This window comes from Populus alba, chromosome 13, assembly GCF_005239225.2.
Source record: "Populus alba chromosome 13, ASM523922v2, whole genome shotgun sequence".
Classification (NCBI taxonomy): domain Eukaryota; kingdom Viridiplantae; phylum Streptophyta; class Magnoliopsida; order Malpighiales; family Salicaceae; genus Populus; species Populus alba.
In genome coordinates, this window is record NC_133296.1 from 10,272,215 (window position 1) to 10,299,641 (window position 27,427).

At 33.5% G+C, this 27,427-nt stretch overlaps 2 protein-coding genes and 1 non-coding gene across 6 annotated transcripts; all 3 read left to right on the plus strand.

The window, feature by feature from the left end:
- The first annotated feature begins 689 nt into the window (after positions 1-689).
- Positions 690-12,786, plus strand: LOC118034425 (uncharacterized). Of its 4 annotated transcripts, none has more exons than XM_035039706.2 (19): positions 690-872; positions 1,473-1,514; positions 1,616-1,693; positions 3,878-3,934; positions 4,074-4,178; positions 4,537-4,648; positions 5,987-6,032; positions 6,191-6,262; positions 8,541-8,603; positions 8,698-8,852; positions 9,028-9,092; positions 10,074-10,224; positions 10,519-10,624; positions 10,716-10,851; positions 11,041-11,105; positions 11,251-11,415; positions 11,630-11,702; positions 11,788-11,861; positions 12,469-12,786. In XM_035039706.2, exons 1-18 carry the CDS (start codon positions 851-853, stop codon positions 11,841-11,843), a joined length of 1,569 nt encoding a protein of 522 aa, XP_034895597.1. In that variant the 5' UTR covers positions 690-850; the 3' UTR covers positions 11,844-11,861; positions 12,469-12,786. The 4 variants fall into 4 exon arrangements, with proteins under 4 accessions (XP_034895597.1, XP_034895598.1, XP_034895600.1 ...); XM_035039707.2 differs by having other exon boundaries at positions 1,622-1,693; XM_035039709.2 differs by having other exon boundaries at positions 696-872; positions 1,616-1,700.
- Positions 7,713-7,790, plus strand: LOC118034490 (small nucleolar RNA U30). Its single transcript, XR_004685038.1, has one exon. It is a non-coding gene; the product is annotated as a small nucleolar RNA U30 (small nucleolar RNA).
- A 1,885-nt stretch (positions 12,787-14,671) lies between the features above and the next one.
- On the plus strand, positions 14,672-19,185 carry LOC118034464 (uncharacterized). The gene is given in 10 exon segments (XM_073403826.1): positions 14,672-15,455; positions 15,457-15,657; positions 15,660-15,836; positions 15,839-15,858; positions 16,204-16,421; positions 16,521-16,623; positions 16,827-17,048; positions 17,180-17,245; positions 17,592-17,664; positions 18,916-19,185. Coding segments are annotated over 10 exon segments (1,548 nt in total). The 5' UTR covers positions 14,672-15,257.
- Positions 19,186-27,427: the final 8,242 nt, after the last annotated feature.

A 27,427-nucleotide genomic window follows, 5' to 3' on the forward strand; every position in this document is an offset into this window, starting at 1 on the left:
AAAACACTTGAAGGGTATTTGGACTCAAGGGACTACTCCAATCAACAGTGTTTGAATAAACAGTATTTTTTTTTTGTTAATTGTTAATTATAATATATCAGTAAGTTCAAATAAAGAAACTCGTTAAGGAAAAAGAAAAGTACATGTATGAAAAACTTATCTAGGAGGAGGCGAATTTTGCAGCTATTGTTAAAATAAATAAAAACACCGTTTTTCATTTTTATATAAGCAATTTGTTTTTCCGCAAGTTGCAACAATTAACGGAAAAAAAAAAAAATTCCTAAGCAAAGTACACTCTTTTAATCTAATTACGTAGTTTTTGTGTTTTAAAATATGTTAAAAAAAAAATTTATATATATATTTTTTATTTTTTAAAAAATAAAAATTTTAAATTATTTTAATATATTAATATTAAAAAATAAAAAAAATATTATTTTAAAATATTATTGATAAATACCATAAGAAAAATCAAACGGATTTTCTGAGGTGTTTTTTAAGATGTTTAGTAATATGGTAGTGATTATTTTTTAAGTGTTTTTTTATTAAAATAAATAAATTAAAATAATAAATTTTTATTTTTAAAAATTATTTTTGATATTATTAAAATGAGTTAAAAATATTAAAAAAATTTAATTTAATTTTTTTTTAATTATTTTTAATAAACAGAAACAAACCATCATTCCGATATAATCCGCAAAACAGTAAGAACAAAAAGCACGCGAACACCCTACCGCCACATAGTTCCAAACCCACAGCCACCAGCCAGCCGCAACCCAGTGATCTTCATCATTATCATCATCATCATCATCAGCAGCAGTAGCGGCGGCGCCGTCGTCTCCAATCTGCAGCAATGGCAGAAGTGCCTCCACTTGGTTTGCCTTCTCTTTTCGAACTTTATCTTACTTTCGTTTCATGAAATTATTGGATTACTTTTGAATTAGTTTGTTTATGTGTTTGAGATGTAAATCTGAGGATTCTTTGCATGTAAAATTTACGGGGCATTCTTGAGATGTGAGATTTGATTTTTATTTGTTGGATTTGGTTATACGGTGTGGATAATTCGCTGAGATGGATGGATTCTGGGATTTGCTTCTCTCTCGAGAGAACCCATGTGCTGGTTCCTTTCAATTCAAGAGATGATTTGTTAAGCGGGCACGGTATACCCGTTTGTAACTTTTTTATCCTTTAACATGATACCCATGGGGATGTCGGGTTGGGCTGGGGTATGGTCAGGTATGGTTTATGGAGTATTTTTAAACAGCTTTGGGATGTGTATATGCATCTATTAACCAGGTTCCTCTACCCATTTCCATGATGAGGACAATAAAGATATAATTCTTGGTGATATTTTTGTTTTTGGTTATGCTTTTAAGTGTTGAATTAGCAATCAAGTGGAGGTTTTACATCCTAGATTGCAATCAATTTTGAGAATTTCGATGCTTACTTTTTTTACACATGTTTTTCAATGATAGATATTGCGGAGGAGATTCGTTCGTTACAGCTTGACTCAGCAGGTTGTGTTTGCATTTTATTATTTAAATGAAGTATTAGTTTTACCTTTTATTTATTTATTTAATGTCCGGGATAGAAATTGAATTATTTAATTTAATCTTAGCATCAGAGGTAAATGGGGTGATTAATCCAGAAGATGCAAAGCCAGAAGAAGTTGAGGAGGTGGATAAAATGGAGGAAGGTTGGTGGTACAGTGAAATTCTTGCCTAGAACTTTCTTGTTGTAATTTTTTCTTTTGTGAAAATAAGTGTACCTTAATGTCCAAAAGGTTTGACATAGTTCTGGTATGATTCTGGCATGATTCTGGCTAAATTAGAAATGGGGTGTCTTCAGTAATGCTTAATTTAACTATTCTGTATCTTGCAGATAGCTAACTATCAAATATATGGAAATTGAATCAAGGTGCTAAACAAAATTAAAGCCCTGACTAGTTGTGGAATCAATTAGCTTCCTTTTCTACATTTGAACTTGTCATGGGTTAGATGAATGTCTTCTACAATTGAACTATTTCAATTGTGATACTTAATGTTATGATTTTGCATATAGGAGTTGATGGATTGGTATAGATCTAGCATCCTTGGTATTTGGGTTCTAAACTTACTATTGACAGTGGTCTATTGGATACCATGAAACATGAAACACTTAGTGATGAAATAAATGGAAGGAAAGTAAGGTCTATTGGATACCATGAAACATGAAACTCTTAGTGACGAAATAAATGGAAGGAAAGTAAATGCTTGTCCCATTTGGTTACTGACCCCTCATCATGTTGGTCATTGTGTTCTTTCCTTCTTAGTCATTGTGGCTTAAATTTGCAGTTTGTTTTACTGATGAATGAATATTTCACTTTTACCTTATAGTTTAATAGAGCACCATTAGGTGATGGTTCCTATTAGATTAGACAATATTGTCAAGAGGCCCCTAGGCGTCCCAGGCGAGGCGAGGCAAAGCAAGGCCCCAATGCCTTTATTAGTCTCATGCATTGGATCTCAATGAGGCGCTGCCTAGGCGAGCACCTTGTGAGTGGGTGCAAGGTGCTAAGGCTAGCGCTTGCTTGAAGTTCTTCCTTTTTTGTTGAATTTTTCTTATTTTTTAAATGATTTATGAATTGACCTATTTGTCCATTTTTTAAATTTACCTCAAGAAACAACTTAGGGGTATTTTTGTAAAAAACTAAGATTAGGGTAAAAGAATTAAAAAAATCATTAAAGTGGGAGACAAACAGACAATGAAGGAGACTTAGAAGAGACACCAATCACAATTTCTTTTTTCAATAGTGGGAGTCAAAGAACAACACATTTGTATAGTTAATACTTTAATTTTTTCTAAACAAGTGCAATATAGTTTGAGAGATGGGGATTTCAATTATAATCATGAAATGGAGGATATGGAGGATTCAAGTGAAGGAGAGGAAAGCATGGATGGAGATGCTTTTGAAGATTAATGAATAATGATGATGATATTTAATTTTTCTTTTTAATCTATTTGACTACTCACTACTTTAAATTATTCTCTTTTGATTTTTCTAATGATCTAATTTTAATTGTAAAGATATATGTTTTAGATTAATATAATATAATATAATATATATTTTTTAATTTATAGCATATTGCCTTGGTTCATTCGGGTGTGCGCCTAACGCCTCGGGCATTTTACAGGCTTAGTGCCTTTTTCCTTTTACAACATTGAGTTTACATACCTTGAAATATCTCGTGATAAAAGAAATGAAAGGAAAAGAAAATGCCCTCAGCAATAATGGTGGATTGATCACTCGATGTGGTGCTTGTGTTTGTTTCTTCTCTGCCAATGTGGCTTCATTTTATATTTTTGTTGGTTGTTTCATTGCTCCATGTTTTTCTTCTCGTGTCTTCATCCCCTTCACCCACCTGCACACCAACTTATGTGCATAAAAAAAAATAATACAAACAACATATGCTTAGTGCTTGTATGCCTTGAAAAAACATCAAATTGATGCTTTTTTTAGTGCCTTCCGATGATTTTGATGTGCTGATGTCAAAAAAAAAAAAAAAAAAATGAAAACAAATTATTTTGATGCATTTCCAGGTGAAAATCACTTTTGAAAAGCTTCTTGCACCACAATACCAAACTCACACTTAATGGAAATGTATACATGTTTGTATATCTTAACAAAAGAACATACAAATAGCACTATACTCCTGTTTTTTCTTTGCAAAGAAATTGATATCTATGCATCTTCTGTTTCATTGCAAGTAGATATTTCTTTTTTACTGCTAATCTGATATACTGTTGATGGGCTCCCACTTTTCTTGTTCATATATTAAGATCTGTGGATAAGTTTGATATCAAACCATTGTCTGACAGGTTTTGCTTTGGATGTTTTCAGATTCAAATGATAATGTCACCATAAGCACTCTGGAAATGCAGGCTGAGACATCCAAAGGTATTTTGGGAGTATCCTTCTATTTTTCATTATACATTGATATTTATGCATGCATTATGATTTTTGACGTGTTCACATGATGTTTTGTTAGTTATACACGTGCTTGTTACCATTCCTTTACTTGTCTTATGTTTTGTAGTGAAAGATAAGGAAGTACATGTATCAGAAGATGTGGGAGCTCCGGTTGAGATGGAAGAAGACAATAAGAAGCGACACTTAAATGTTGTTTTTATCGGTCATGTTGGTAGGTTAATATGTTTCACAATTTTGCCAAATTAAATGCTGGCCTTGTGATTAATTATTTGTTTTGTCCTTTTGCTATTTACCCAATGGTTACTACACTACTGCCACCATGCATTAGGTTGTTGAGTGGTTTTGTTACTAACATCTGATTGGTGCATTGTTGAAGTAAAAATTATTGTCATGCTGCAAGTAGTTGTCTTGATTGGTGCATTTTTTTTTATTAAGAATGTTGTTTTCAATTTCATTATCTAACTCTGCAATGGCGTTCTGTATCTGGTTTACTCTGTTTTCCTGCCTCTTCTAAAAAATTAGTTCTTATCTTCCATTAGTGTAGTAGTTAATGTTCTGTCTGGCTGCAGATGCTGGTAAGTCCACCACTGGGGGCCAGATACTGTTTCTTAGTGGACAGGTGGATGATCGCACAATCCAGAAATATGAGAAAGAAGCTAAGGACAAAAGTAGAGAAAGTTGGTAGGTCCTTTTTTTTTTTTAATAATTTGGATTTATCTGAATGGTATTTTCAGTTCCCCTTTTTGCAAGGGTATGCAAATTGGCCCTTTTATTTGGTATAGCTTTATGACTGGTCTGCATTATCTTATTTTTTATTTCATTGTGACTTCCATTATTTTTAGATTGCTCTTTTGGCTGTTGTTGCTGCCTAGAATACATGTAATGTTGTTGAAATTTCTAGTCTTTCATTTGGCAGCTGGATCGGAAAAAAACATGTAACGGGAGAAACTTGTTATAGTTGTTTGTTATGTTATTTTAGTTCTCTTTTGTTTGTGGTGCTAACTTGTAGTGATGCAAGGAAAGACAAATTGATACAACATGATTCAAGATTATCATGCTTGAACTCTATGCTTGTGTCCATTGTTTTGCAATGTTTCTGATTGATGCATGTGAATGATAAACTCCTTTTTGAGCAAAATCAGGAAACTATTTAATTAAATTCCTAGGAAGACCAGTCTTGTGGTGGTATGGAAGTCACCGATTCCTTGAATGTCCTGCATCCCCTTTTGGTAATATGGAAAGAAACTGTCAACCAGAACCACATTCTGTTTGTGTGTGGTTGTAGCTAAGCACTTGACTCTATTAGTCTTAGTTTGCTCTGTTGCGGCTGGTACATGTTTGTGTGCGCTTGAAACCACCCAACAAACAAGGAGAGAGGCTGCCTCTATGGGCTTCTTAGAATGATTTGGATGAGCTACAAACCATGCATATTACATATTAAATAATATATGTACATGCTACATATTAAATCATGCATGTCTGAACCTACCAGGTGCAATAGTTTTAAGCTTACTGAAATTTTACTCTGCAATGGGCTCCTCTGATATAGAACTTGTATGATTTGTAGATGTTATCTTACCACCTCTATAGAAATTTATTCTGTTAGAGTTTGTGTCAACAGTAAGGGTTAATTTATGAGCTAATCAAGGGGAATAGTCATTATCTTAATTAATCTTTAGATAACAAGTCACATAACAGGGTAAGAATGGTTTTGTTCCAGAAAAGAACTTATCAAATGAGATTACGCGATTCGTTTACTCAAAAAAAATTCCAAGTATACATATTTATTTGCTTATGTTCAGGATTAAGTTTTTTTAATAATCCTGCATTATTCTTTCTTCTCAATCTCATTGATGCTTTGAGTTTTTTCTGCATTTTTATCAAATGATCCCTCATTCTTGGTCTTTCAAACTGTTTCTGTTTTTCCCAAGTTCTGAACAGAATATTCCTTAAATAATTTTTACTTCCATAGATTTACTTAATATGTTTTTATGACCATGATTATTTTCCATTTGCTAGGTATATGGCTTATATTATGGACACCAATGAGGAGGAGAGGGTTAAGGTATGGTTCTGTGACAATTGTGTATCTGTGGAGCCAGATTTTTTTTAATTCAATTTTTGTTAATACTGCTTCAATTTCCATTATTTTAATGTTCATTTGTATGCAAAACTGATTTTAATCCCACTTTAAACATTTTATTTGTATAATGTTTATTGCAGGGCAAAACAGTTGAAGTTGGAAGAGCGCACTTTGAAACAGAGACATCAAGATTTACAATTTTAGATGCACCGGTGAGAAATTACATCTTCAAAATATTGTTTCCACTTTCCTCACTCCAGTTATTTCTATCCATTATTTCAATGATAAATGAGTTTTGCTAGATGAGATATTTATAGTGAAAATGAAGCTAGCTATGCATAACATACTTCTCCTGAGGAGTGGGTCCTGAAAAAATATGTTATTGGCGCATGTTTTTGGCCAGCAAGGAAATATAGTCAATTCAAGTGTCGAGGGGGAGAAATGGACCATACATGACATATGTTGAAATGATAAAGAATAATCTAGCATTTTGACATCTTACGAGAGATTTTACTCCATAACCTAGTTTTGTAATGATACTTAGTTGAGTGGAGTGTGTGGTTTTTGCTTGGTTACTTGCCTTTTTTTCTTTCTTCATCTCACTCATTTCCATCCCTCCTTGTTTTCTATTCATACTGCAATGTGTTCTGCAACATTTACCCTTAATATAGACCACTTGATGTAATGTAAATACTGTAAATAAAAACTTCCTGACAATATTACTCAATAATAAAAGTACAAATAACTTGAAAAATTGTCCTTGCATGTGTCAGCCTTTATCACTAAGATTAGTTGTGCCTTATAGTGGGAAAGATGAGAAAAAGCCTTCACAAGAAACTAGTCTTCCATCCTGTTACGTTGCAGTAATCGGGTTTGAAACTAATGGTTGTCCATTGTTGTTGAGAGACTTTGTCTTACCAATTAAAAAAGGATAATTCTGATTTTTCATGGATTTGATCACTGATTTTGAGCGCAGTAACTAGAGCAGATGACCAAGTGTTTAGATTCTGTGATCATCCTTTGCTCCTTCAGATCTGTGGATGATGACATATAGTCCTCCATGCACGTTGTGACTCTTTCTATAGTGCCATGTATTCATTTGGGGAGAGCTTGCAAAAGCTTGTAGCAGCATTTGTTCTTGTTAGTTTTCATCTTTCTCAAGTTCTTGTTGCAGCTGTTTGTGTTTGACTGGTTGATATATTTAAATTGAAGCCTTGTTTTATTCCAGGATGCTTGAAAACATCAAATACATTCTCACCCAGCAACTAGGAGTAGCTAGATTCAAGGAAGCATTCTAGCAAAATATAATAGTATAGAAAGAGGATATATTGAAAGACATGCTAGAGTTGTTCTACCAAGCTCAAATACACTAAAAATGGAGTGTGCATTTGGTTTCAACCAAAATAATTCACTAAACTGATGGATTGTCTTTGGTTGTGTTTTTTCCTTCCTGAAACAAAAGAGACCAAAACTTGAAAATAACAGGACTAATCATTCTTTGAATTATCCAAGTTATTTGGAAACAAGATATCATTCTTTGTTTCCAAAGAGGATTTCTTGATTCCTCTTTTTTCTTCAAAACCATGTATCCTAGTACCCTTTTTCTGCCACTATATGTGCATATGCATGTCTATTGACTTACGCATCTATAGAAAGAGAAGGTGCAGTGATGAGATCACTATCTTGTTAATCTGATACTAACATGGGGAAAAATCCTGTCCATTCATAAATGGACTGAGCATCTTGTCTTTGATTTTTCCTTATTCTATTATTTTCAAATCTTTTCCTGCACAATCATATGTGTAACTGCCATTTCATGGAATTCCTTCTGTAGTTATTGGAAGTGGAGTTCTCATTGGTGCTTTTGAAATCTCTTGCAACTCTCTTTTCCTTTCTCTTAAGCTCTTTCTTTGAATTTATTCAAATTGAGAAAATCAAAATTCAACATTTTAGCTATTCCAGTGGCTGACATTAGATTCTTAAATAGTTTTAACAGCTCTCATGCTGCAACATGTTCTTTATAGAACACTTATAATTTTGAGATGTATTAGTCTCTTGATGGACATGCTCCAAAAGGTACAGAAGGGAACATGCTTGGTTTTGTCAGTGTGATTGAGGTGATATGCAATTTCTTTAAACATGGAATGGTTTGGGGAAAGAATTAGAATGGATAGCACTGTCAAACCATGCTAAAAGAAACTGTTGTTTCATTTCTTTTGAGGCAACTTCGACAAAACTAATAGTTTTGGCTCCATTAGAAATTCTTCATGATTGTCTGATCACGTACTACTCTGAAATTATGAGCTGTGGCAATTCTTTTGTTTTTCTGTGCTGATTTATTTTTAATTTCATGCAATAGAAAAGAAACCCTTCCTTGCATCTTTAGGTTGTTCTGTGCTGATTTATTTCGATTTTGGTTTTCATTTCTAATTGAATATCCTCACTTTTTGTTGGGAAGTACCTATAATTTTGCTGTTCTTGAATCTTCAGGGTCACAAGAGTTATGTTCCAAATATGATTAGTGGAGCATCTCAGGCTGATGTTGGTGTGCTAGTAAGTTTGTACCAAACTCTTTGTTTTCCACTTTTACTTTCTCTGTCATGAATTATTGATTTTAAATTTTTTGACAGACCTCTCTCATTATTAGGTTATTTCTGCTCGGAAAGGAGAATTTGAAACTGGCTTTGAGAGAGGAGGGCAGACCCGTGAGCATGTTCAACTTGCAAAGACCTTGGGTGTGTCTAAGCTGCTTGTTGTTGTGAATAAAATGGATGATCCAACTGTGAACTGGTCAAAAGAAAGGTGCTTTTCCCTGTTCAGCAGTGTGTGCCTCCCATGGATGTGCATATAATTACATGTCCTTTCTTTGTGGGCATAATGTGCATGTGTGGAAGCACCTGCATGCTTCTTCTGGGTCTGTCCTGAGATAGTTTCTTTCTTGCTGTCTGTTTTGATTTATTTTCGTAATTTCTTCTAGGTATGATGAGATCGAATCAAAGATGGTACCTTTTCTCAAGCTTTCTGGCTACAATGTGAAGAAAGGTACCGGGGGATTTTCTTCTGTGGTCTAATGCTTTAAACTTTTCCTTTCCTAAAATGTTCAGGCTTTGTTTGGAGCTTTTGTTTTTGTTTTCATTTTATTAACTGTTAAAAGGTCTGAGGTGTTATATAGATTATGGATTCTGAATCTGGACACCTTCGTGGATTGCTTGTTTAGTAATTAAAGTGGCCTGAAACTTTGAATGATATACAGTGGGGAATGAACTAAATTTGGTAAATTCCGTGCAATGCTTTGATTAAGATTCCTTAGGTGTCCTTTTGATAAGAGAGTTGTTTCATATTTAATTCTCCAATGGGATGAAGTAACCTCAAGTCCCATTCTCATCTTTTCTAATTACCATACTTGTAGTGTTGCTCTATAAATTCTGCTGGGTTATTCGGTCAACATCTTTACTGTTAAAGGTATGTGTCAATGGTCTAGGTACATTTTTACTGGTGAAATTTGCAAACTAGGACTTTGTTTGGGTAAGGATGGCTTTTGGCCTTTTACAAGCTTTTTAAGCTTTTATTCTAAAAGCCAATGTAAAAGGTCTATTGTGAACTTTTAAAAGTTGCTTTGAAAAGATTTGGAAGCCAAAAATAAGAAGCTACCAAATGAGGCTTGTAGGCTTTTGAATCTTGTTTAATATAGAACATGCTACAACACATATTACCAAAAACCCTTACAACCAGTCACAGCTACAACAGCGGCAACTTGCAGCCCCAGCCACAAAAAAAAGTCAGCTATAAAAATTGGAGCCTAAATCTTGTGGATGTTTTCAAGCATGACTGATTGTCAAAAATTTCTCTGATGTTGACATGGTTACTATTTAAATGTCTTGCACATTTGGCATCATCTTAACTATTTGAACATCATGGATAACATGCTGTCATCTGAATCTGTCTGATTGCTTTTTCATGATGATTTTGTCTCTAATATCAGTAAATGGTTTGATTACATGGGATGGTACTTTTTTGTTACAGATGTCCGATTCCTACCAATATCTGGTCTGCTTGGCACCAACATGAAAACAAGAATGGGTAAGGCTATATGTCCATGGTGGAATGGCCCATGCCTTTTTGAGGCCCTTGATGCTATTGAAGTTCCTCTACGAGATCCAAAGGGTCCTTTTAGGTAAAGTTGCATCCCTGCATTTAATTTTTCTCTTAGTTGATATTTTTATCTTCTTTTTTCCCCCTTTTTGGCTTGCATGTTTTTCTACATGCTTAAATTGAACGTAATGGTACTGACACTAACAATTCTTTTGAATGAGTTGAAATGTTCTGATATGAGAGAATGCTTCTTGTGAAGTTTTAGCAGCAGTGGTCATGGCTACTATATTGATGATATTTTACAAGAAACATTGATTGATTTAATTCTTTACTGTGTCAAAATAAATCTCTTATTATATGATTTTTAAATTTGCAGGATGCCTATTATTGACAAATTTAAGGACATGGGAACTGTTGTTATGGGCAAAGTAGAGTCTGGTAGTGTGACAGAGGGTGATTCCTTGTTGGTCATGCCAAACAAGGTGTGTATGCTCTGACCTGTGTTTTACTTCTTGCTCTCTCTATTTTATTGTTTGTGTTGTGATATAATGCCTCGTGTACACCTATCCACAGACTATGGTGAAAGTTCTTGCTGTATATTGCGATGAAAACAAGGTAAGATGTGCAGGACCAGGAGAAAATGTACGGGTTAGATTATCTGGAATTGATGATGAGGATATATTGTCTGGTTTTGTACTTTCAAGTGTTGGTAAGTTTTTTTAAGTTTGTTCTTAAAAGTTACAAATAAAGGTTCATTAATCTTTGATGTTGTGAAAAGTACTAATTTGATCTGCAACAAGTTGATGTTAAGTATGTGGTTGTGTGTGAGCTTTGTCATATTTTCCTCTGGCTCCTCTGCTGTTGACCTGACTTTTTTAATTTGTACTTCTTTATGCAGCAAGGCCAATCACTGCAGTTACAGAGTTTGATGCACAGTTGCAAATCCTTGAACTACTGGATAATGTATGCTTTTGAGTTTTAATTTTGTTTTTCATTTTCCTTTATTTTCTTATCTCTTTAGTAGCTTTTCATATCTAGGACTTTATCTTAGATCTGCCTTGATGTATACTGTAGCAACTAAAGCAGAAAATTGTTGTTGCTATTCTAGGCAATTTTTACAGCTGGCTACAAGGCTGTCTTGCACATACATGCTGTTGTTGAGGAGTGTGAGATTGTTCAGCTGCTGCAGCAAATTGATCCAAAGACAAGGAAACCTATGAAAAAGAAAGTCCTCTTTGTGAAGAATGGTGCCATAGTTGTCTGCCGTGTTCAGGTATTAGGATATGACTTGCATGGCATTTTTCTCTAGAAATTTGTGCCTGCAACTTTGCTTTACTTTTTAACATTTATATGCCAACAATTGCTTATTGTGCATGCCAGTACATTCAAACATAGATTACTTATTAGTGTATTTCATTGAGACATAATTAATTTGATAGTACTTTTTTAATATTTATTAGATCTTCCCTTGCCATTATCCCTGTTAGGTAAACAACTTGATATGCATTGAGAAGTTTTCAGATTTTGCACAACTCGGCAGGTTTACTCTTCGTACTGAGGGTAACTTACCACACTTAACATTTAATGATGTGTGATTTGTTCATTTGTTGAGATCCTGTCTCAAGTGGAGTGTCGTGTCTTCCAGGGAAAACAGTTGCGGTGGGAAAAGTCATGGAACTTCCTTTGGGCTATAATTCTTAAAACAATTTTGCATTAAAGGTGAGTTTGTTGCATTCTAAACCCATGCATTTTTCTTGATGCATAATTAAGCTGTTATACCATGCAAACTAAGTCCAGCTTTGCACTTGCTGTATGCTCTCTTGTATTGGAAGGATTGAAGTTTGTTTTGGTTTAAGACATTAATAATAGTTTGTTTGCTAAACATTATTTTGGCATTTGTCTGCTGCATCAATCAACTGTCCTTATCGTGTACATGCCTCTGAATTTTGTTTTTTTGATGGGACCTCAAAATATATTACATGCACTTATTCTATGTAAATGGACAAAAATGTTTTGATTGGGGGCTGGCCTTTTTTTCTTCTCTATCTATTGAATTATTGAATTATTCTAGGTGGTTTGTATTGAATTATTCTCCAAGCAGCTTGTTTAAAATCATTTCTTCATCTAACTGTAATGCTATAAATTATCCAATGCCATTAATCTACTTGGTTCACTCCAAAGGAAAATCCTGATTGTGCTTGTGTTGTGAGATAGAAAATTGACTTGACTAGTAACTATCATTAGACTGAGTTCCTTTGTAAGTAAAAGATTCTTATTTTGCACACAATTGGTCCACCTCTTCAAAGTAACTGATTTTTTATGACAGGCAATCTGACATCAAAAGACAGCACACCTACACGTGTTGATTCGTATATTTGGGGGAAGGAGCTCCTTTAGTAGTTTTTGGATGCTGGGTTATGAGCATGTGTTCACCGCCCCCCCCCAAATTCCAGATCATTGATGCTTAAGCATAGAATATACCTGATATACCAATGGCATGCTCATTGATAAATTTGTGTTTTTTCTTGACTTGATTCCCATATAGCAGAACATATTATTGAGTTAATTAAATGTTTCCAGTGGGTGTGTTTTTTCGTGACATGATCCCCAAGATGAGCATATTTATGGCTTTCATTTTGATGCCCCCCTAGTTGTACACCTTTTCTAATGGTCTACGTTTTTTTTTTTTTGGGAAAATATACGCATACTTACTTTTTATAATTCTATTTTTGCAATGACATGTCAAAGCCTATATGTTTTCCTGGAAGATTAAAATTTGTTTCAAAGGATTTGATTTAGGTAAACAACTTGATAAATGTTTTGACTCGTTCCCAGATATCACCTATTAATTGCATTCATTGCATTGAGATGCAGTATTGATTGACTTAATTTTCTGGCCTTTTTTGGTAAAATTATAAGATACTAGCATAACAGAAAATTATGGAAATACATGATATGTTTGAGGATGTGCAATATTATTTAGCGCTCCTGGAATTAACTAAAATCTGTGACTAAACATGTAATCGAGCTCCATGAATAGCCCAAGTATCTCAGGATGACAATAGCCCAGGTATCTCAGGATGACCTAACAAGGTATGTAGCTAGGACCTTGTTCATGAAGTCACAACATAGATACAAATATTTGATATATTGAATACAATGAACCATATAAAAAGGAGATATCCACCAAAGTATCATAGGAACCAAACAAAACAGAGCATTTCCTTGTAAAAGGATTATGTTTCTTTCCAATTACAGTACCTAGTTTGTATGGGAGCCCATCTTGAGTATAGAAGATCAATTTATGAACTTCAATGATTTGGCCATCTTTCAGACCTAACAGATGAGATCAAGCTTCTTGAAGGCCATCCTTCTTAATCAGACAAGAGAAATGAAGGGCGGGCTTCAACGATGCTGTATTCCATAGATTGATAAAGCAGTCCTAAATCTCATTGTGAGCTTGAATATAGCCTCATAAGTTACAAGGAAAATCCATTCTCTCCGTACCATGAAGACCGCTATGTAATCGAACCTAGAATTTTGACACAAACCCCCATCCTCAATGACATGAGTTGGGCACAAGTGGCTTAGTCATGCAATAGACATTACTTTGTCTAAAAACAAGGTAGGCTCATCAACGCAAGAACTAATGTGACCTGGCACAACTAGTCTCAAGCTATGGAGGGCAAGTTGTGGTTCTCCGAAAGGACAAATGGATACCCCTTTGCCAAAAAGAGTGAGTGAGAGTTGTTACTTTATCAAACGAAGACATGACAAAAGCTACAAATGGTTGATACTGAAGGTCAATCCAAATTCTAATGGTCAAATGTTTGTCAATCCAAAGGTCTAATACAAATGGTTGGCATAGTTCCGAGCTCTGGTGACAGACCCTGCTAAGCTCAACTACATGATGTTCTTGGATAAAAAAGAATTATATAATTGCATAGAACGTTCATAACGAAATTCCAAATTGAACAAATACCCCACTATACCTTTTCAAAACTAAGCAAATATGATGCTGCAACCATAGGTCAGTTGAGGGCACCCGATTCGGCATTTCTATTGAACGACCATTATGATTATTATTCACTGCTGATTAAAATCACAAATTATAATGCTGGAACTGTTCTTTCACACAACAACTATGTGAACTTTTCTATCACAATCCCTGCTTCAAGAACCAATCACCCAGGACAAATTCTTCTGTACCAGTTCAAACTTCGAGTCTAGTAGTCACAGTAACAATGTGGGCATTGACCATTGAGATTTAATGATTCAGGATAAGACAAGCAAATAAGGGAGGAGGGGAGAGAAGAAAGGTAAAATAAAAGAGGAGAAGAAAGTGACTGCTCTTATGCTATCACCAAATTCTAATAAACCCTAAAACCGCATTAGGAATAAATTTTTGAAAAGGAAAACCAAAGGAAATTGCACCAAATAGGAAACATAAATTATTCCATGTAAAGCATATAAGTGGAAAAAACTACTGGTGGTAAAACACTGAAAAAAAAATAAAACACACGATTTATTAAAAAAAAACAAGCTAAAAAAATCTAAATTCTCCAATAAAACCAATTAGTTAAACGGCCAAATAATAAATCCAGCAGTCTTTATTACCTCCCTATCTATTACAATATACTAAAAAACGGAAGCAAAAGAAGAAAGGCCTTAAAAACTTGGAAGAAGTTCACCTTAGTAAGACCCAGATTTGCTTCTTTCTTCTTTTTTCCTTTGCCTTGTTGCTCTGATCACCTTCCAAATCTTTGAACTTCTCGCTGCTGCTGCTGCTGCCCTCATGCATATAGTACAAACGACTCATCATCTCTCTGTTCAAAGTCGCACAAAAATAAACCCTAACCTTTCAGTTCCCTGACTGAAAACCTTAGACTTAGCCAAGCCCCTCAACCACAGAATATTATACTACTACTATCCAGAGGTTCCAAAAGGAAGGAAGATTGATGATGACGCGGCAAAATCTTGGGGGGGTTTGCTCCTCAGTTCAAAAGATATCTGGGCCGTTCATCTATATACAGTTAATTATTTTTATCCATATATATATATGATATATAAACCCCACTAAAAGTAGAACTGCCTAACCCAAACACATTTCCCGCCATGTTGACTCTCTCTCCTAAAGCCCCATTTCTCTACCAACCCCAAAACCCTAACCCTAAAATTCAACATTATAAACCACAAATTAACGGGATGTACTGCAAATCCGAGCTCCAAAGCGAAAGGGGTCTCGAATTTGAGACCGGAGAGACCTTCTTTCGCCATGAAAGTGCTAAAGGCAGAGACTTGGCGGTATTAGCAATCCCCTGTTTACAATCAATCCAAAGGGAAATTACGGGTGCTTGACGCAATGTGTGGGTGTGGAATCCGGTCCTTGCGCTACTTAATGGAAGCGAAAGCGGATTTTGTGCTGGCAAATGATGCTAATGATGAGCACAGGAGGGTTATTTTAGAGAATTTGAAGAGAGTAGACAGAGGTTTTGGGGAATGAAGAAAATGGGTTTGTTTACACATTTAGATGCTAATAGAGTGTTGAGTGAGTGTTACTTGCAAAAGGATTTTTTTGATTTGATTGATATTGATTCGTTTGGGAGTGATATTTCCTTGTTTTTGAGGTCTGCAATGAACACATTAAGTTTTGATGGATTGCTTTATGTTACTTCTACTGATGGCCACTCTTCAGAGCGGGGTCACATCCTGACCAGTGAGTATTTTGAACTGCATATTCAAGTAATTTTGTTTACTTCTTTATATGACATGAACTACTTGTACAAAGTGACGTCTAGTTCAGTTGATAGACTGAATTGCATTGTTTGTTAAAACTTAAAATTAGTAGAACCATGTCTTGTTGTTTGCTTGTTAAACTTGGACACTGGTATCCTTGAAAGTAGAAGATATGTAGTGAAAATTGCACTAATTGTTGATCTGGTCTCTTTCTGTGAACATTGATTGTCAAAATTTGATGCTTTATTGCTTATGGTTGAATGAGTTTGCAACTTGTTTACTGCCTCAAGTAGAACGGTTATGATTTGTGTACTTTTATGTCTAGTTCTTTAGCTGCCTTTGGAGCATATGTACGTCCTATGCCATATTCGAATGAGGTTGGTTTGCGAATGCTTATAGGTGGGGCTGTGCGGGAAGCTTCGGTGCTTGGCTATTATATCACACCACTTTTTTCTTACTACTCGTATCATGGACCTGTTTTTAGGGTCATGCTCAGAGTAAATCGAGGGGAAAGCTACTTGAAAAACAGTGGTGTAGCTTTCTGTTAATTGCTATGTTACTATCGCATTTTGAGTTCAATTCTCAACGCATGCATTTGGTATTCGCATTTTTAATTACAAATGACTTTACCTTTAATGACAGGCATTATGGTTTCATCACCTACTGCAACAATTGTGGAAATTCACAAGAATTTTCATGGGCTGAACTTGGTCAGATTTAGTTGCTCTTGCAGTGGAAATCACATGTAAATTTTCACTTACTTAAATTCTCCTTCAACATCATTATTTGAACTGTTTCCTCTTACTTCTTACATTTATCCTTCCCTCTTCTTGTGGTACAATCTCTTTGCTCTGCAGTTCTCAATTATGGTGCATGACAATCATAAGTCTCAGAAGAGTATTTTTTTTTTCAACTATGTATTGTTATGAATACATGCTAAAATCTCAGGTTTTTCCCCCAGGGTTCTAGGTCGCTCGTTTATTTCAGGCCTGTGGACAGGACCTCTTCATATGTGCCTACATCAGTAAAAATGATAAAATTTGGGGCTGAGGAATGGGGATGGGATAGGAATGGTGCAGAAACTGAATCTGGAAAAACTTCTGAAACAGATGTTGGATTGAAAAGTGATCCCAGATTAAAAAATCTGGATACACGATCAAGATGGATGAGGTCTTTTTGCAAATGTCTCTTCTTCTTTCTTCGTATTGGCTCTCATTTTGATCTCATTGTGCGAAGACATGTGGCGAATATAAAAAACAAAATTGTAATGAAGATTTTGTTATTCTATTATATTGTTTCAGTGTTGGCAAGCGTGCCAAAAATCAATTCTCCTCCACTAAGGACATGATGAGTGCAATGCACAAAAGGTATAATAACTTCTCTTCCTTGGGACACTTTACGTCGAATCAACCAAGGGCTTAGGAGCCATGATGGGACAATACAAGCGTTCATTTATCTTGCCTTTATCTCTTTTAGAGATTCAAACATGGGAACCAGCTGTTAGGGATAGATGTCAAACGAATTATATAGCATGTATTGTCTTGTAAATCTCTGTTAGTTCCCCGAGAGGTAAAGCTGCTTATAATATTTTTATTCTATTAGGTTTGTCCTGGTATGGGGGATTCAACTTCCCTGGGTTGTGATAGCTCCTATTGGGATCTCCAATGATCATTAATAATACTCACAGCCTGTAGTGGTTTTTGGTTGTTTCAGGAGGGATATGCTACCAAGCAGGTCGCCACAATTGCTAATCAAATGCAATCAAGACAGATTGTCCCCATGTCAAGTATGCATCAGGATTTCTTAAGGAACTACAGGTGTTGGATTTAGTTTTCCTTTTGGTATAATTTGGAGCCAAACATACAGCTGTTGGAGCTGAACATTTAATTCAAATTCATGATGAGAAGGTGGATTCTTATACAAGGCGAACCTTCTGCTACAGTTAACATTGTAAGAGATTGAAAAGTGTTACTTGTGAAGAGCAATTCGAGTTACCTCTACAATATGCGAGGGTTGTAGAATGAATCGAATCAAATCGATGGGGTGAACCGGCTCTGAGTTGACACAAGTGCAGACTGCTGTTTAAGCAGTTGGGGTGTGCATTACCATTGGATACCCAAAACCAATAATGTAGTACTTGGTGTCGGAAGATAAGGTCCCGCGTCAAAAGAAAGAAACGATAGATTTTAAGTTGAAGGAAGGTGAAAAATGTTGGTCGCCATGGACAGATTACCATCCTAAGAATTTTCGTGCTCCTTGTGTAAAATCATCAACAGAAAATATTATGTGAAGCTCGTCACTTTAGCCAGTGCTTCAGTTCAGTAGGATTGCTAAGCAAGGTTGAGTTCAAGCTATGCCTTCGATTACATCCAACCAGGACTAAGAGTGTCTTTGTTTATGCGCTGCGGGATTGCTGCGCATACTCTCTTAAATAATACACTAACAAAAATCATTATTGAAATCGAATCAAAGTGATTAAAGGGACAGGATGTAGTGAGCGAGATTTGAGCGGACTCTACTTTTACTATCTGATAGTCCAAAATATAAAAAAAAGTTGGTACTCATATGAGAATCAGTTAAGAATAGATGGAACTAAACTCTTTTAGATTTAGATTCAAACGCATCTCCAAGGATTAGGCTAGGTTTGTACGCTAGTTATGAATCCCTACCAGACTGGTTATCGTTTGAGATATCATTTTCCATCTCTTGACTAGTTATATAAAAGCCGCTGGAAAATAGTTTTTTTTATTTGTTTTTGAAAAAGTGATTTTCATGGAAAATGTTTTTTTTTAAATAAATTATTTTTTTTAAAAATTTAATAATATTATATAAAATACGTGTTTTTTTATGATAATGAAAAATAAACTATAAATTAATTTTTTTTTTTTTCAAAGTTTTTCTCTGTAACTTTTAGTCAGGTGAGAAATGATCATATGAGAGTGGCATTTGGCACCCAAGGTTCCTGGCTTGAAAAGAGACTTTTAAAAGTATAAGCGCCTCTGATCAACATGAAGTCTTGCATTGACGGTTGTCTAAGCAATTGAGAGCAGCAGTTAAGTTCTCCTATAGAGGTAGAGTAGAAGTAGTTGTGGAGGAGGTTGAGCCAGACAATGACGAGGGTGAGTTTATGCCAAATAGAGGCGTAGCGGAAGTTGCGGAAAAGGTAAAGGAGGTTAAGCCAAACATGATTGGGGATGAAGTTGTTCCAGAGAGGGATGAGCTTGTACCTGTTCCAAACAGAGGCGAAGGAGCGAATGATGATGATGTAGTTGTGCCAAACAGGCAGCAACTATCATATTTGATGTAGAAGAAGAGCCAAGAGTGGAATTGCTAGAAGAAAAATCTGTATTCCCAGTCAAAGTAAAAAGAGTTGATGCAGGTGAACAAGATTACATGGGCATGGTCCATGTTGCAATTCCTAAAGCAATTCCAGTAAGCAAGAACCTGAGCACTTCCCAGCAATTATTCAAGCATTGGGAAGAATTTTGAGAGTTCATTGTCAAGACCAGCAATGGCTTGTATTGATTAGCAGTAATCCCATAAAAGAAAAAGAACCGATAGAGAGAGGTAGAGCAGGGAGAGAAAGGAAATAGAAATCTATTATTTCATGTCTACATGATTTTCCAAATTTTATTAGAGACCTATATATAAGGAAATTCCTTGTCTAAACAACCTCCCAGGCTTAAGTCCTAGATGATGCCATAAATGGTTCTTTCAGGCATCCCTTTCGCTGTGAAATAAAGATATGTAACAAATACTTAGTTATGTCATGCAAGAATCACGCAATATCCATGATGAACCTGGCACAAATTCAGGATATTTAAAGTTTGAATCTTCAAATGTCTGATCAGGTACGCGTCAAAAATCAATTCCGCCATCACATCCCAAAGTTCCAATCACTTGGGGCGAAATATCATGAATTTCGTTTTTTTGCCCAAACAGGAATCTACCTAAATGAAACGTGGCGAGAACAACTGGCTGAATACCTTGACTTAATTCCATGTATTAAACACCGGGTAATATAAAATAAGACATTGCTGTAGAAACATCACTATATAGGATATAAATAAAAATGACCACTTAAACTGAGAGCCATGATATATCCTGAAGCAATTCTGCATATCAGTCCAAAACTTTTTCGCAACCTAAAATAATTCATAAAGTCTTAACAGTAAAAGTATATATATATTTTTCACTGAAAAAAAATCATCTCGAATGTTTTCAAATAGCTTCATGCATGAAGTCAAAACAGCCCATTAAGAGTTTGGTGTTTGATTTGATTCTCCTAGAGACACGAGGCAGGAGTGCCCCGGCCAGTGGCCGAGGGTGCTTGGGCCGAGAAGTTGATCCAGGCTGGACCAGGCTTCGGTGTCATGCCCTTCTGAAACGTGGAAGACAAGAATGCCAATGAGTTAAGACTTTCAAGCAATACAGAATATTACGGAACTAGAAGATTAATATAGGGAAATTATTCACAAGAAACAAGAGCACTAACACAGACCAAATGACTTTGAAAATTCATTTCCCAGAAAATTACCTACTCCTGAAAAAACAAAAAGACTTCTTGAATTGCACAAGCAAGGGTACATTATCTTAAAAATGAAAATGAATGGTTGCAAAACTACATTAACATAGACACATCGGGGGCATCATATACAAATACTGGCATACTCCAATTCCTAGTATATTTAAACTATATTTCAATACAGATGCTACATGAAAAAACAGAACAATGGCATCGGAAACACCTTTCGAAGTTCAACACAAGGACAGAGACAACAATTATATTCAAAATGTTTGTAAACAAGCATAGCTTTACAATTCACGCGATATAATCAAAAATAAATTACACGAACATATCAAGCATCAATAGGGCAACTAAAGGCCATCAAAAAATCTAACATTAAATCCAACAAAATAATGCAAAGTTATTGATTACTGTCAATAACAATATACGAGAATCATGATTATTACATCATTGAAAGCAAGAAAATAGGAAAAGATGAGGTGAGGGAAAAAAAGAGTACCCTGCGTCTAATGAATACCGCATTTGGAGGCTCCCTCTTCCTGCGTGACTCAGAGCGAGAGCGAACCCTCACCACGGGAGTGAATATGCACAGAGAGACATTACAGTACTGGAGCATCTTGACATTATCTAAGTTAGGGCAACTGTTTGCTGACATATCCGGGATAATCACAACAAATGACAAACATTGAACATACACAAAGTCAAATCACCAAAGACATAAGATGCATTAATTTAACCTGGTTTCAGTGAGTCAATTACCATCATAAACGCAGGACTCTTGAACATCCTAACAGCAGCTTGCTCCACTATGTTCCTCACAATAGAACAACCTCTTAATTGCCCGCTTTTTGTCCTTTAATTATTCATCAAAAATTAAAATAAAAAAAAAAACAAAATCAAAATTCAAATCAAGATCTTTCTCCAAAAAAATATATAATGACTTAGAGAGCGAAAAGAAAGAAAGTGTGAGTACCTTGGACAGCATTTGCCCGCAGTTGGAGCAAAGCGATTTGATGGAAGCTTAACATGCTCACACTGGCCAATGCTTGTTGCGTCTTCCTCCATTCCTACGCTTGAATGTCTGCACAGTTCACGAAAACAAACAAAACGATCTTCAAAAGCAAGAAAACGGATGGAGTTTCTTACTAAAGATAGATGAGATCTGACGGACTCACCATGGTTTGCTAACGGTGGTTAGTGAAGAAGGCAGCGTTGCTTGTGGTATCTTCGCAACGGCTGCTAGGGTTTTTTTTAAGTGATAAAGAGATGAAACAGATTGCTTAAAATTAAGAATGCCATTTATAGTGAGTTCCTGTGTGGCGCTCACTAGCATTCTAGAGAATTATTAATTCTATGCTAAATTTTATTACTACTGCCCTCGCTCTCTTCAATCACCGGGCCGGCTTTAATTCGGGCCGAAAGGCCTTTGAGGTTTTTTTAAAAAACAAATCTCTTTAAAAAAAATAACAGTAGTCTACAGATTTTCCTAAAAATTTATTAAGAATTACAATTATACTATAACTATTGATAATTATTTATAATTTGTTTTAATGATAATTAACATAATTATTAATCACATCTTTTTTAGGCTCTGTTTGTTTGCTGGAAAGTAGTTTTCTGTTTGGGAAAATGAAAATTCCGGGAAAAGTAAATTCCGAGAAAAGTATTTTTCCGATGATTTGGTAGTGTAATGAAAAATGAGTTTGAAAAAATATTTTTTCCAGTGTTTGGTTATTGTCATGAAAAATGAGCTGGAAAATAACCTTATTAATATTTTATCATTTTCTCAAGTTTATTAAAATAATGAGAAACAAATCTTTACAAATTAAAAGTTTGAATGAGAATGAAATTGAAAAAAAATCATAATTTCATAAGATTATCTTAAATAAAATACTGTAACAATGGCAAAAATAATAGAGATCAAGAGATCATAAAAAGAAATTCTAAAAAACTGAAAAATAGATGAAGAAATTCTAACATAATAATATCAACATTTCAAAATAAATTATTTCAAATAAAACTAAGTATATCAATCAATGAAGAATGAGGAACTGTTATTTTTTGAAAGGATAAAAAATCTCAATAGGAGGAATAAAATATGATAAGAGAAAACAGCAAATAGCAATTATAAAAATATGAACATGAAATTTAATATAAAAATAAAAATTTAAAGAGGATGATGAAATTGAAATAAAGAATATTAAAAACAAAAAATATATGCTTAGTATATGTAGAACCAATCAAAAGTTTGAGGATTAAATTTGGTATTAAATAATCCAAAAATAATGATATTATCTAAATTTTATTCACAACTATTCTAGTTTAAAGTATTTTTTCCTTACCAAAGATGTTTTCAGTCAGGACAACCTACTTTCCTGTAAAACGTTCATCAAGCCAAAATTTTTCTTTTACTTCCCGGAAAAATGTTTTTCATTGACATCTAATGTTTTTCTACTGGCAAACAAACACAAGAAAAAGGTTTGGAAGTGAATTCCCCCGAAAACCACTTTCCAGAAAAAAAGCATAGCTAAAGGGAAAACACTTGCCTGAAAAACCAAGTCCAAATTTTTCTTGACTGAAATTATACACAAGAAGAGTATTTCATTCCAGTTGACAGAAAAGGTATTCTTGTCATTTGACCAAACTTTTCTAAGATAACAAACAAATACAGGAAAGTTTAGAAAATAATGTTCTCATAAGAAATTACTTTTTCCGCAAATCAAACATGGCATTAAAAGAATTTCTTAAAAATAAGATTTTTTTAATGTTGATTTTACTGTTTTATATAATAGAACAACAAGGCATGTTGATTATAATATAATTTTTAATCATTAGTATACAAAAATTATTTTGGTCAGTTGAGAGTTTTGGTTGATTTGAGAGGTGGACCCCATGAGATTATTAGGAGGTTGTGGTTTCGTGGCACTGTGTCTCACACATAGCTTGGTTTCTAAATTTTCAATAGATAAATTTATATTATCTATCATAATTGTTCTCAAAAAGAGTAAAGGATTAACAATATGTTATCAACCCTCTTAATAAAAGAAAAAAAGTAAATATAACTACCAAAAATAAAATAAAAAGAAATATAGGGTTCCAGACTCGTATGCGCATTGGCCTATTAGTGGTTGAGCCAGGGACACTTGACACTGACTTGTTGCTGCATTCTTCATTTTTTTTCTCTTTGATTTTTTTTTTACACTTTAAAAAATAACCTTGATTAGATTCACTTACTTTTAAGTTGATAAGCCTCTATGGTATTAATAAATGTATAAATACTTTTATTTTTAAATGTTAATAAAACAAATCAATCAATTATTATGTATGTCTAATATTAAATCATAATAATACTAAAGTAATAAATTGGTTCATGACGAAATTCAATTTTAACATCACGTTTTTTATTATTAAAACATATTTCAATATATTTTTTGAACCTTCGAAGACATGATTTTATCTTTGATCCCTGAGTTTTTTTTTTATGATATTTGATTTTTTTTTTAGTTTAGTTTTTTACATTTCGATCCTCAACTTAATTTTTATTATGTTATAGTCTCTAGATATTAAAAAGTGAAAAGAGAAAGTTACTGAAAAAAAAAAAAGAATATAGATATAAACCTCCATTTAAAATTCTTCTATTTTGTTAGTAAATATGCTAAGATTAATTAGAAAATGAATAAAACAAATAAAAGTAAGTGTAACATTCCTGGTGTTTATATATGAGGGTGAAATTGAATAGAAGAAAAAGTTAAGAAACAGTTGGAATTAAATTAAGAAAGAGATGAATTGAAAATTATAACTATTAGTATGAAAATTTAAATATTACGATCATAAGAGAAAACTTTTTTCTAATTACTTTTTGAATTTGATACATTATGTTATAGGTAAATAAAATATTGGTATGGATGTAAGAGACTTTATAGTCTTTTTGACTATTTTAAACTTTTTGTAATTTGGTAGATGATATTCTTCAACTAAAATTAGAGCATTAATAATCTAAAAAAATTGAGTGATTTAGGGATTGTGTAGTTAATGTCCCAAAATAAAAGAAAAAAATATATTTGGTTAAAAGATAAGATAAAATACATAAAACACGATATGTTTTTAGAACAGATTTTATAAATAAATTCCTATATTTTTCAGAAAAAAATTTCTGAGCTATGGATCTGGTATGGTTGTTTTATTATGTCAAGCCCAAGCGCTTTGGATTGCCAACACCCATGTTTAACACAAAACACAGTTTGGCATAGTTGTCAAGCTCAGGCATTTAGGTCTGACTTTTTTTCTTACATGACAATACATTAGAAGCCTACAAGAAATTATTAGTTAAGTATCGTGAGACCATTCAACATATTTGCATGAGTTTTTTGGTCATCAACAAAACTACTATATTTGTCTGGCTCGTGAAAATTTGTAAATTTTACGTGACAAACCCAAGATACTTTGGGTTTGATCAACCATTTTCAGGTCTAAACGCATTGGGTCTGTGTGGTATACCTCATGCCAGTTAAAATAACATATTGGTTTGATACACATACCAGACTTTAGGCTACTTGGGTTTAGCAACCATATTTGAGTCTGACATGGTTGCGAGACCCAAGCGTCTTTGGTTTTGGTATTTAATAAAAATAAAATGCATGGAATCGCTTGGGTAAAAAATAAAGATAGTAAATATAAATATATTAAAAAATAACAGTGTAAAAGCAAATCTAAATCTATATTTTAAAATTTTAAGGATCGATTAACCGATTTATATTGAACAAGAGAACAGGGGAATAAGTTATAAATTAACGACTCTTTAAGAACTCACTTTTTTACAATCTATTGCTGAGCATATTTTATTAGATCCAAGATGCTTAAGTTTGAACATTTAAAAAAATAAGAGCATGGACTCGGGCACTGGTTGTCAAGCCTAGACGCTTGGGTCAAAAATAAAATTTAAAAAACCCAAATAATAGTGCAAAAGAAGAACCTAAATCTTATATTTTGAAATTTTAAGAATCAAAGTTAATTGGTTTTATTAAACAAAGAGAAGAAGTGTATAAGTTATAATTAACACTCTCAAAATTGCTCATTAAAACTTTTTGTTGTTTAAGCATTAGTTTATATCAGACCTAAATGACACTTAAGGCTGATATGGTTACGAGACCCGAATGGGTGCTTGGGTTTTTGGCAAAGAGTTGAGTGGAGGTCTAAAAATTTACCCACTTGGTTATTTTTAATAACACTATTAAAACATTCTCCATATTCTTAAATTTTTTTTTTTATTTTTTTTATCAAAAATTAATATTAACCCATTACAAATCCCTGAGGTCACATATACTAGTATTAGTTATAGTGACATAGTTTTTTATTTTATTTGATGACAAGAGTAATTTTCCTATAAACATGGAATTATTTTAATTTTTTTCTAGGTTTGTTTATATGTTTAATTTTCTTATTCACCTCGCATTGTTGCTATTTTGTATTTTTTTTTAAAAAAAAAAAGTTGACAATGCATTGATAGTATGTACTAGTGCAAAAGTTATATGCCCGGCGCGACCTGCCGCGGGTCAATTATTTTTTGCATTTAAAAATAATCAAGATTTAAAAGTGTTAGAATTTTTTTGTGGTAAAGTTATAAATGCAAAAAAATCTCAGGTTTGGTTGCAACGCCTGACCCATCAGAGTAATATTTATAATATTAATAATAACATTAAACTTGGGTTAACCCTTAGCATAAAAGTGTCTGGACTGCAATTCCAGACCCAATAGCATTGGACATGGATCTGGCTGCAAGGTCGTGTCATAAAAGTATGATAATTAAATAGATTAGTTAAAAAATAAAAACAAAGAAAAAAAACCAACATGAAGAAAAAAAAACTAATGAAGAAAAAGAAAAAGAAAATTAATTGGGTTAACCCTTCAAATCAGGTTATCCCGTCATACCTTGAATTCGTATCGTGAAAGTTTGATAATTAAAAAGGAAAAAACAAATTAATGGGTTAACCCAGAATTAACTGGGCTAACTTGTCAAACCAGGTTAACCTGTCAAATCCGGAATCCGTGTCATGAAAGTTTGATAACTAAATAGAAAAAAAATTAACATCAACAATTTAAATTAAACGAAAAAAAATAATTTAAAAGGAAAAAAAAAAAGAAAAAAAAATTTCAGGTTAACTCGTCAAACCAAGTTAACCCGTTAAACTCTGGATCCGTGTCATGAATGTCTGGTAACTAAATAAAAAAAAAAGTGAACATTAACAAACTGAACTAAACAAAAAAAATTAATTAAAAAGAAAAAAAAATCCGGGTTAACTTGTTAATTCATGTTAACATGTTAAACCCAGGATCTGTGTCATGAAAGTCTAATAACTAAATAATAAAAAATTAACATTAACAAACTAAATTAAAAAGAAATTTATGAAAATAAAAATAAATAAAAAAATTTACGGGTCAACCCAGAATTAACTGGGTTCACCCGTGAAACCAGGTTAACCCGTGAAAGTCGGGATATGTGTCTTGAAAGTCTAATAACTAAATAGAAAGAAATTTAACATTAACAAACTAAACTAAACGAAAAGAAATTAATTAAAAAGAATAAAAAGCAAAAAAAAAAGTTATAGGTTAACTTGTTAAACCAGATTAACCCGTTAAATCTGAAAAACGTGTGTCATGAAAGTCTAATAACTAAATAGAAAGAAAATTAACATTAACAAACTAAACTAAACAAAAAAAAATTAATTAAAAAGAATAAAAAGAAAAAAAATTTAGGTTGACCCGTTAAATCCGGAAAACGTATCATGAAAGTCTGATAACTAAATAAAAACAAATTAACATTAATAAACTAAATTAAACAAAAAAATTTTGTTAAAAGAAAAAAAACAAAGAAAGAAGCAGAAAAATAATTTCTCAAAAGGCATTAAAAAAACATTAAAAAAAAAGATAACTTAACAAAAAGAAAACCCCGAAATCCCGTGTCATGAAAGTTTGATAACTAAATAGAAAAAAAATTAACATCAACAATTTAAATTAAATGAAA